Below are 10,904 nucleotides of genomic sequence, written 5' to 3' on the forward strand. Positions count from 1 at the left end.
CGCCAGGGACATGGATAAATCTCCAGCTGTTTTTTTTTAGGGTCAGTTTGTGACCGAATACGTCGGGGAGGTGATCGGCGAAGACGAGTGCAGGTCGAGGATCAGACACGCCCAGGAGAACGACATCTGCAACTTCTACATGTTAACTCTAGACAAGGTGCGTCACGCATCCATCAACACCAAACTTTACAACCAAACAAAAACGTAAAGAAAATCTAACTTTAATGGCACGCCGATCCGATTTCTGCAGAGCAGCCTGACAGGAAGTGACACAGGAAGTGACATGAAAAAAGTCAAACAAATCCTGTTTGGAGGCAAAATACAAAAAAAATTTTGACTAAGAAAAAAAAGCAAAGTTGTGGTTAGACATGAACGAAACGTTTTCATAAAAGTTTTAATTATGTGAAATGCCGACCTTCCCTGTTTAACTCACTTTGTCCCTTCACTCCGTTAGGATTCATTTCTAAGCAGCTATGAGGCCAAACTTTAACCTGCACATTACCCAGCAGGTTGTTGCTAGGCAACCACAGAGGGAGGGCGTTGGTTGAAGCCACCAACCTAGCTGAGCTATCTTTGAGTCTGTCCTCTGCCTACCTCTGGTTTCAGGACAGAATAATCGACGCCGGGCCGAAGGGCAACGAGGCTCGCTTCATGAACCACAGCTGCCAGCCAAACTGTGAGACACAGAAGTGGACGGTCAGCGGAGACACGCGGGTGGGACTGTTCGCTCTGGTGGACATCACTGCAGGTCACTCAACGTCCTGCTTAGGAAGGAAATGAAAACATTCAAAGACCGGGGTGTAACGACCGTTCCTCCCTCAGGCACAGAGCTCACCTTCAACTACAACCTGGAGTGTCTGGGCAACGGGAAGACGGTTTGTAAATGCGGCTCAGCAAACTGCAGCGGCTTCCTGGGCGTGAGGCCAAAGGTGAGGCTCCCGGCCTGAGACCGGCTCCTTCCATGACACGGACAGAAACACATGCTAACCCGACACCGTCCAAACAGAACAACCCTCCATCCGACGACAAGGGCCGCAAGCTGAGGAGGCGGGGCCACGGCCGGAAGAAGAAGAAGGCGCTGCCGACCAAAGAGAGGGAGGACGAGTGCTTCAGCTGCGGAGACGGAGGACAGATGGTGTCCTGCAAGAAGCCAGGATGTCCCAAAGTCTACCATGCAGACTGCCTGAACCTCACCAAGAGGCCCGCAGGTCAGACACCTTAGGGACAGGGGTCCAAGTCCAGGCCCCAGGCCAAATCTGGCACGCCCTAGATATTTATGTGGCCTTTAAGACTCAAGATGGCCGCATAAATACAGGTGACCTATTATATAGGACAGTCTGTGGGCTACAAAACATTCATATAAAACAGTCCTATTAGCTGTAAGAGAAATGTACTTTCTGTTCATAAGAGTTTATTAATAAAACTGATTAAAGATGTTTCCCTTCCTTACAGTCCGGTCGACCCGGTTCTACTGGAACCAGAACTCCATCATCTGCTCCACCTCCAGCTGCTGTGGTTCTGACCCAAACCAACCTGTTCCCCTCCTGGCCTGTGGGGACGCTGCACCACGAACCACTGAAGGAAACAACAAAAAACCTCTGAAGACACTGAGAGCAACTTCCTTCTTCACCAGATGGAAACAAGATGGAGGCGTCAGATTTTAGTGTTGGAGGATTTCTCTTTAGTCTTTGGCTGAAGACCAGGAGCCATTTCTGCTGCTAGCGCTAGGCTAGCACTTTAGCCTTGGTTGTATTTACCCAGAATGCCCTGTGCTGTAGTCCACTTCCTGCTTTTGGAGCGGTCTCTGTGAACAGATCCTAGTAGTAAATGAAGAGCAGACCCATTTGGTCGGCTTTAACCCAACTACAGTCCTGTTGGTGACCTCTGACCTCTGGTCCTCCAAACCTCGGTCTGGTTCGGTTTGAATGTGAACACCAAGAGGTGTTCCGCTCCAAAAGCAGGAAGTGGACTACAGCGCAGGGCATTCTGGGTAACTACAACCAAAGCTAGCGTGCTAGCCTAGCGCTAGCAGCAGAAATGGCTCCTGGTCTTCAGCCAAAGACTAAAGAGAAATCCTCCAACACTAAAATCTGACGCCTCCATCTTGTTTCCATCTGGTGAAGAAGGAAGTTGCTCTCAGTGTCTTCAGAGGTTTTTGTGTCGTTTCCTTCAGTGGTTCTTGGTGCAGCGCCCCCACAGGCCAGGAGGGGAACAGGTTGGTTTGGGTCAGAGCCACAGCAGCTGGAGGTGGAGCAGGTGATGGAATTCTGATTCCAGTAGAACCGGGTCGACCGGACGGTAAGGAGGAAAATCGTTCGTCATGTTTTCCTGGATTGTTGCCTGAATGTCTGCGTTTGGTTGAAGGTCGTTGGGAGTGTCCTTGGCATCAGTGTGACGTCTGTGGGAAGGAGGCGGCGTCGTTCTGCGAGATGTGTCCCAGCTCCTACTGCCCTCAGCACCGTGACGGTCTGCTCTTCATCTCCAAGCTGGACGGGAAGCTCTGCTGCAGCGAACACGACCCCTGTGGGCCGGAGCCGCTGGAGCCGGGGGAGATCCGGGAGTACCGGCCCGACCCGGGGCCCCTGACCTCTGGGGCCCTGACCTGTGGGCTGGGCATGGCTGTCATCCCCGCCGGCCGTCTCAGCCGGACCGGTGGCAGTGGGAACGTGAAGGAGGCCGGCGGTGGTGGCGGTCCAGAGGCATTCTCTTCATTCTCCATCCCGGTGCCCATCACCATCCCGGTTGCCAGCGGCAACGCCTCGCCACCTCCCAGCAGCCCACACAGATTCGACCTGCCGCACTACTCACCCATCTCCTCGTACGAAGAGGAGCGCGACGTCCTGGAGGAGGAGCTGGCCGAGGAAGAGGAACAGGAAGAGGAAGAGGAAGAGGAGGGAGTAATGAGGAATAAGTGGGACTCCCCAGAGGAAGATGATGAAGATGAGGGACTGGAATACCTGGAGCTCAAAGATGAAGACGATGACGACGATTAATACGAAGAGTTATTTTGATTCATAACTGCACTGCAAAAACACAAAATCAGTTTTTTTTGTCCAGAGTAAATATCTGAGTTCACTTGAAAAACAAAAATCCAATTTGATCTGTACAGAAAGTTTCAGCAGCTTTTCTTTACATCATAGAAAGTCATGAAACAGAATCAACAATCAATCGGGACATTAAGTCGAGTTCCATCGTTAAATTGATTATTGATTACGTTTCAAGTAAAACTCTAACCAGCTGCTTTTAGTCTGGATTTAAAGGATCTCAGTGTTTCTGATGCAGAACCAGAACCAGAACCTGAGGGGTCTGGAAGGTTGATCCAGCAGCAGCAGCAGATCTTTAATGTGTTGTGGTTCTGATCCGTTCAGTGGTTTATAAACTAACAGGATTTAAAGTTTATTCTCTGAGCTACAGGGACCCAGTGGAGGTTCTGGAGAACTGGGTTTATGTCCCTATCCTCCTGGTTCTGGTCAGAACTCCAGCAGCAGCGTTCTGGATCAGCTGCAGCTGGAGGATTGATTTGTTGGACAGACGCTGCTGCAGGAATCAAAGCGACTGGATGAGTTTCTCTAGATCTCACTGAGATATTAGTCATCTAGATGTTGTTCAGCTGATAGAAGGCGACTTTGTGACCGTCTTTATGTGGCTCTGGAGGGTCAGGTCAGAGGTCAGAGGTCATCACTACTCCAGGTTTCAGGATGATCGGTGGTTTGAGTTGTAATAACTGCAGCTGTACATTGACTCTAGATCTGTAACTCTAGATCTATAACTCTAGATCTATAACTTGATCTACAACTCTAGATCTGTAACTCTAGACCTAAAGCTATAGATTTGTAAATCAAATCTATAACTAGATCTATAACTATAGATCTATAGTTCTAGATGTTCCTCTTTAGGTCCAATAATAATAACTTCAATTTGTTTCTGTTCAGCTGGAGAAAGTTTTGTCTCATCCACACATTTATCTGTTCTCAGCATTTATTCAGTGACTGGATGGGGTCAAAGGTCACCTGGTGACATCATAATGTAGAGCTGTGTCATCAGTGTAGTTATGGTAGCTGATATTATTTCCTGTTATAACCTGAACCTGTGGGAGCTTATAGATATTGAATCAGAGGATCCTAGGATTGAACCTTGGGGAACCCCACATGTGACCTTTGACCTCTGATGAGAAGTTTCCAGTTGAAACAGAGAAATCCCAGTTCTTCATGTCAGATTCAAACCAGTTGAGTTCTGGACCGGAGAGTCCGACCCGACTCTCCGGTCGGTTCAGTAAAATGATCTACACTGAGGTCCAACAGAACCAGAACCAGAACCAGCTCTGTGGTTCTCCCACAGTCTGTGTTTATATGGATATCATTGAACCCTTTGACTAGGCCAGTCTCCATGCTGTGGTAACCATGGAAACCAGACTGGAAGGAGTCGAAGCGGCTGGTTTAGTTAGGAAGCTATTTAACTGTTGAAGCTTTTTCAGTAACTGCTGATGAGCCAGAGGTCAGAGGTCGGCCTGTAGTGCTGCAGTAGTGATTTGGTTTGAAAACTAAAACGTTTCACCAGGATAAGCAGCTAAAGCTAATAAATCACTAATATTGATAAAAACAGACAGATTATTTCACTGTAACATGAAAATGTTGTGTTATAAGAAATAATCTGCTGGTGGATCTAGAACTGGGTTGCTAGGCAACGGGCCGGGCCTGGCTGACGTTGCTAGGCAACTGTGTGAATCTGCCAGTGGAACCAGAAGTTTTGATCAATATTAAGAAATTATTATTTTTTAAAATAATTAACTTAATTATTAACTTAACTTAATATTGAAATCATTTTATTTCTAACTAAAAATGACATTGAATTTATTTTTGTTAATTTTCAGAATACTAAAATATTTCCACTAGAAACCAGACAAACATGTTTGGTTAGATTTGGTGTTTTTGCAGTGCAGCGTTAAAGGATTGAATGTTTTAGGAGAAATATTAAAATCATGGAAGCATAAATAAATTGTGAACCTATAAATAAACTATATAGATTTCTAAATAAAGTGACATTTATCCATCATCATCAGTTTATTTATGAACTGATAATAATCTCTGAAGCTGAAACAGATTTCAGAGGTCAGAGGTCAGACTGTTTGACCTCCAGCTGCTCCCAGTTTGGGACGTTTTGTTTCTGAACGTTTCGCCTCCGGATCTGTTTGGTTCCGGCCTTGTTTGGGTCGGATCATCTGGACCCTCTGCTGCCGGAACGAATCTGGAACATGAAACATGGAACCTGGAACATGAAACCTGGAGCCTGGAACATGGAACCTGGAACATGGAACCTGGAACATGGAACTTGGAACCTGGAACCTAGAACATGGAACTTGGAACATGGAACCTGGAACAAGGAACCTGGAACCTGGAACATGGAACCTGGAACATGAAACCTGGAACATGGAACTTGGAACCTGGAACATGGAACTTGGAACATGGAACCTGGAACATGGAACCTGGAACATGAAACCTGGAACATGGAACTTGGAACCTGGAACATGGAACCTGGAACATGGAACTTGGAACATGGAACCTGGAACTTGGAACATGAAACCTGGAACCTGGAACATGGAACCTGGAACATGGAACTTGGAACATGGAACCTGGAACCAGTCCGGTCCGGTCCGGTCCAGTCCGGTCTGCTGGAGGATGAAACTCCACCACTTAAAAAAATCAGTTAGATTTTTTAAATAATTTGTTTGTCAAACTATTTGATCATTTCATGCCAAAAATATAAATCCAAGGATTCAAGGATCCAAGGACTTGAATTCAAGGACATTTCTTGTTCAACTCAGTGACTTAAAGTATTTAAACCTTTGAACTTTTATACATTTTGTCTTTTAACAACCACAAATTTCACTGTATTTTCATTTAGAGCTAAACTAAAAATTATTGCAGTAAACGATTCATTTTTGATTATTTTAACAATCAATCGATTAATATTTTGATATTCTATAAAATATCAAAAACATCTAAAAGATGCAAAAACCGATTCAGTCTACGAGTTTTCATTCATTTAATGAACGTTTGAATCTGCAGATAAAAATCCTTCAAATATCAACATGAGAAAAACTGATGATCAATACGGAGAACAAGCGATCGATCGATTATTAACTGATTAATAATTGTATAGAAAAACAATTTGCCCTGGAGATTTTTAACAGAATCTGAAACATTTACAGACGTTTTGTTTCTTATCTTAATGCAGAATTAATATTTTAATGTTAATTGTTTTATTGTTTCAATTAATGCTTTTCAAAATGCTTAACAACAATCTGAAAAGTGCGGCTTGCATTTGTATTCAGCTGTTATATTTCTTAGTTTGTTGTTTCCATTTGCTCTGATTATTGATTTATAATCTAACTGCTGTTCTCCACAGCTTGACCTTTGACCTTTCTGCTGTTTTCAGATTCAAACTTGAGTTTTAATAGAAACTGAAACTAAATGTTTTAACTCATAACAATTCAACACTGCAAAAACACAAAATCTTACAAGTATTTTGGCTCACTTTCTAGTGCAAATATCTTAAACTTGAAATATGAAAAAATTACTTTATATGTAACTTTTCAGCTAAATAAATCCTTAATGTTGATTTTTTAAATAATTTCTAGTTTCACTGGCAGATTATTTGACTTTCAACATTAATCCCATGTTAAAGTCAAATAATCTGTCAATGGAACTAGAACTGTTTCATCAGTATTAAGGATTTATTTTATTAAAATAAGCTCCTGTATTTTACTGAAAAGTTCCTTTTTCAAGTTCGAGGTATTTGCTTTAGGAACTGGACCAAAAATACTCGTAAGATTTTGTGTTTTTGCAGTGAAGTTTCTATAGATGCTTATAGCAGTGGGTGCAACGTATCTGCTGTAGCTGTCTGTGTTGCAACTTCTCTGAGGAAAACTCTGACTGAAGACTGTTGTTAAATAATCTGGATTGTTTGTTTCTGTTTTTCTTCCCTGAATAACTAAAGTTAATAAAATACATGGAGGTTTGTGGTTGTAATGGGACAAAACGCTAAAAGGCTGCTGAATGCTTTGACTAGGCTGCAGCACCAGGTGCTTTACGTCATTTAAGACGCACAAACGACCAGGAGGGAGAGCAACACGCTCCGCTTGTCCCCAACTGTCCAGTGGGATTACAGATGTGGGATTAACAGATTCTTCAAGCTTCATCTGGTGTGTGTGTCGTCTGCCAACGCCTTGGAGTGTGTTTTGTCTGAGACGTTTTTAAGGAATGGTTTTGCATCTGTGAGAGTCGCATCTCTTTACAAATGCCTTTTTACAATCCCCAACTGGTTCTGTTCATTCCAGTGTAATTTTGACTTGTTGAGCTCAACTGACCTGTTAAAACAAACTCCTGTATAAACTTATAAAAAAGAAAGTTATTACATTAAACTCGTTTGTCTGGGTTTGTTATTCACATATATATTTCAAACGTAAAACTACACTGAACAAAAATATAAAGCCCCGTGTCAAATATAAGAGTTTTATGAACATTTGGGTTACGCAATAGATAGAGAACTCAAAGTATATTTTCAGTATTTACTGATCTTCATGTCGGCATCGATGACATCGTGGTTCGGCCGTTTGTAGCGGATCGACAGTCCTGATCGGGGTCAGGATGAGGACCCAGTTGGCTTCCCATAGGCCAGGGGTGTCAAACTCAATTTCACCAAGGGCCACTTCAGCATATTGGCCACCCTCAATGGGCCACATTGACGGTATAAATCAGGAATGCCCAAGTGCAATCCTCCAGACGGCAACTTTTAGATGCGTCCCTGCTAAAACATACCCCAGACAAAAAGTTGACTTCCCTCATTAGCAGCAGCTCAGTTCTGTAGAGGGCTATGAATGAGTCAATGATCCAGGTGTGTTAGAGAAAGAACGCATCTAAAGTTGCAGAGTGATAGGTCTGGAAAACTAGACTTGGGCAACCCTAGCATAAATGTATGAAAATACAATGTTAAAAATAAATTAAACACCTCATATTGTTAAATAACTGATTTTATGTATTCAAGTTTTAAATATTACATTTGAGTTTGCATGGATGTAAAATTACTGCTCAGTTTAAAAATTACAGTATTTTTAAACTGAGCAGTTTAAAAATATGCTCAGTATTTTTAAACTGCTCAGCTAAACTTCGCTCTTTAGCTCGTTAGCTTGTCGATGTTTCAGTTTTATTCGCTGGGAAAATTATTCTTTGTCTGCTTTGAAGATAAGCAGACAAATAATAAAAAACAAGTTTTGATATTAACTCTCAACTTCATTCACAAAACTTTTTCGTTATTTATTACACAACGAACATGCATTTCACATAAGAACAAAACAATGAGGTGAAGTTGCCTGTCCTTGAACACAACGCTGATCCCTCTTCACCCTGTCACCAACTCACACACATCCTCATTGTGTTGTGTTCTGTAAATAAACAAAACACAAGCAAAATCAATCAACTATATGCATATTCCAGTATACTGAGTTTTGGTTTTACATTCATTCTATTTAAATGTAGTTTGTTTGTGCTTACCAATGTTTTCTGGCCGGATGTCAGGCACCGTTTTCCCCTGGTCAGTTCGTCGATGTCTGGTTTTAGTTCTATTCTGTGGCAATCCGCAAAACGGCGTGTAGGTTTTCGTCAGTAATGCGCGATCTGTGCTTGGTCTTGTTTAAAGTCATTATTGAAAACATCTGTTCGCACAGATAGGTGCTTCCAAACGTGGACAAAACACGAGCTGCATGGAGTCGAAGCTGTGGCATCAAATCAGGGGGCAGGAGACGGTAAAAGTCCTCGATTGAAACATCACGGGACTTCGCTCTTTAGCTTGTTAGCTTGTCGGTGTTTCAGTTTTATTCGCTGGGAAAATTAATAATCAGCTTGAGGTGACTCTGCTGCACTCTAGTGGTGAGAAGCCGTAATGTTGGATGCTAAGAATCGGAAGGCATTATGGGAGATGTAGTTTGTAGTCAATTCGTGCTCAAAACCTATTTTAAGTCAATCAATGGGGCTGTAAAACGGTGGTAGGGGGGAGAGGGCCACATAAAATGACGTAGCGGGCCACATGTGGCCCGCGGGCCTTGAGTTTGACACATGTGCCATAGGCGGTTACAGACAGTCTGAGGTTTGATGCGTCTGTTGTTCAGACCAATAGTCTCATCAGTTGAGTGTCGCTGGTCTGAGCCGATGTGGCCGTCTGGTGCTGAGCGGTCAGACGAGGATGAGGAGGATCTGCAGTCTGTTGGAAACCAACTCTTAAAGGGCCGACGGTCCGATAACGGACCATTATCGGACCGTCGGTACGGCGTCCTGCATCCAACATGCCAACGGCTCCAACATAACATCTGAGGCTTTATGACTTCTGACATTTTGGGGCCTTTTATTGTCCAGACCAAGGATTGTCCAGCTGTTGCTCATTTCGTCTGACCACCCAGTGGACATGTCCCACAATGCACTGAGTAAAACAACAACTCACTGAGTAACGCTCACTGACAGGAAGTTGGATTAAAAATTATACACAGATCAAGAGAAATATTACTTTGGTACAATAAAATGTCAGCAATGCTCATTTACAGTCGTTAACTCCACATGGCAACAACATCTGACATGAGGCCTTTAGATGTTTCTTCAGTATATATAGAAAGCATTTGATATAAAATATCATTTATTTTCAACATGTTGGGTAGAACTGACAACACTACATATTATAAAAGTTCCTAAATTCCTGTTAACTAAAGTTGAGACTTTCCGAATAATTGTAACAACATAAAGTACACATAGATCAGAGTATTATCTGTTTCTGGTAAAAATATGAGCAAAGGAAAAGAAACTTGTTCTGTTAAGCTACACATTAGCATTAGCATAAGACACAGTTAACAGCTACAGGAAGTTTAAAAGATGAGTCTAAAAAAATTAAACGCGTATTAAAGTCACTATATAGTGAAAGGTTTGTTGTCATAAGTGGTAAAAATTTTACAGTTAATTAAGTAAGCCTATATATATATATATATATAGATCTATAGATCTATAGATCAGTTTTTAGTAATAAAAAGAAATTCCTCCAGCAATAAAAGAGTTTGAGTTCATTAAACAGACATGAAAAAAACTGTTGTGACACAAGAACAGAGAAAAGTTTCATGATTTCTTTAGTGTTTATTTATTAAAACTTATACAGAGTAACGGAGCTGGAGCTCCGCCCTCATTTCAAAATGTTCATTCAGGAAGTTTTTGTTTTTAAATAATCTGAACAACTTTACCAGCCTTTGATAAAAAATACTGTGCATCAAAATGTCATGAAACGTAAAACATGAACAAAATTCACCCTGCAGCTCAACTTAAAAGGCAACAATAACTTAGCAAATCAAAAGTCAAACTCAGCTGCAAACGACAGTTTTTACGTCACAACATTCAGCAGGAAGCTTTTCCAGTTTGGGTCAAACTGAGAAAGGAAACTTTGACCGACTGCAACCCCACAGACCGGCCGGCAACTTCTGAATGATCTGATCAGATCGTGGAGGTTTCCTGTCAGGCAGCTCATGCAGTACCAGCAACGCAGACATGAGTCTGATGGCAACCAGCAACCAACACCAGCCGGCAACCAACACCAACCGGCAACCAACACCAGCCGGCAACCAACACCAACCGGCAACCAACACCAACCGGCAACCAGCTTGATAACTCTCTGCTGTGATGGAAAGTCAAAACGTACGTTAGTGTTTTGCTATATAATAACTTGAGGAATCGTAAACCTTCATGTTTTAGACGTTGCTTTAACTGTCGGATTGTTTTTCAGCTCGGTTTGTTATTCAGAGCACAGCTTAGAAACATGGCGGCTATTCAGAGAAGAATCTAATAACTGGTTTCCTTTGACTGAAGTTGCAGTTTTTC

The 10,904-nt window shown here is 42.5% G+C and overlaps 2 protein-coding genes across 6 annotated transcripts in view; one reads left to right on the plus strand and one right to left on the minus strand.

The window, feature by feature from the left end:
- Positions 1-3,262, plus strand: part of nsd1b (nuclear receptor binding SET domain protein 1b) — a 30,030-nt gene extending 26,768 nt beyond the window's left edge. For all 4 annotated transcript variants that reach the window (XM_032576884.1, XM_032576883.1, XM_032576885.1 and 1 more), the window contains exons 20-24: positions 41-157; positions 607-748; positions 823-929; positions 1,007-1,208; positions 2,365-3,262. In XM_032576884.1, the coding sequence (XP_032432775.1) occupies positions 41-157; positions 607-748; positions 823-929; positions 1,007-1,208; positions 2,365-2,993 (1,197 nt within the window). In that variant the 3' untranslated portion in view covers positions 2,994-3,262. The remainder of the gene's footprint in view (positions 1-40; positions 158-606; positions 749-822; positions 930-1,006; positions 1,209-2,364) is intronic.
- A 6,882-nt stretch (positions 3,263-10,144) lies between these two features.
- rab24 (RAB24, member RAS oncogene family) overlaps positions 10,145-10,904 on the minus strand; it is a 26,983-nt gene continuing 26,223 nt past the window's right edge. For both annotated transcript variants that reach the window (XM_032576888.1, XM_032576889.1), the window contains exon 9: positions 10,145-10,904. This exon is cut by the window's right edge and continues 361 nt beyond it. The gene's annotated coding sequence lies outside the window, so the exon portion shown is untranslated.

This window comes from Xiphophorus hellerii, chromosome 11, assembly GCF_003331165.1.
Source record: "Xiphophorus hellerii strain 12219 chromosome 11, Xiphophorus_hellerii-4.1, whole genome shotgun sequence".
NCBI classification, from domain to species: domain Eukaryota; kingdom Metazoa; phylum Chordata; class Actinopteri; order Cyprinodontiformes; family Poeciliidae; genus Xiphophorus; species Xiphophorus hellerii.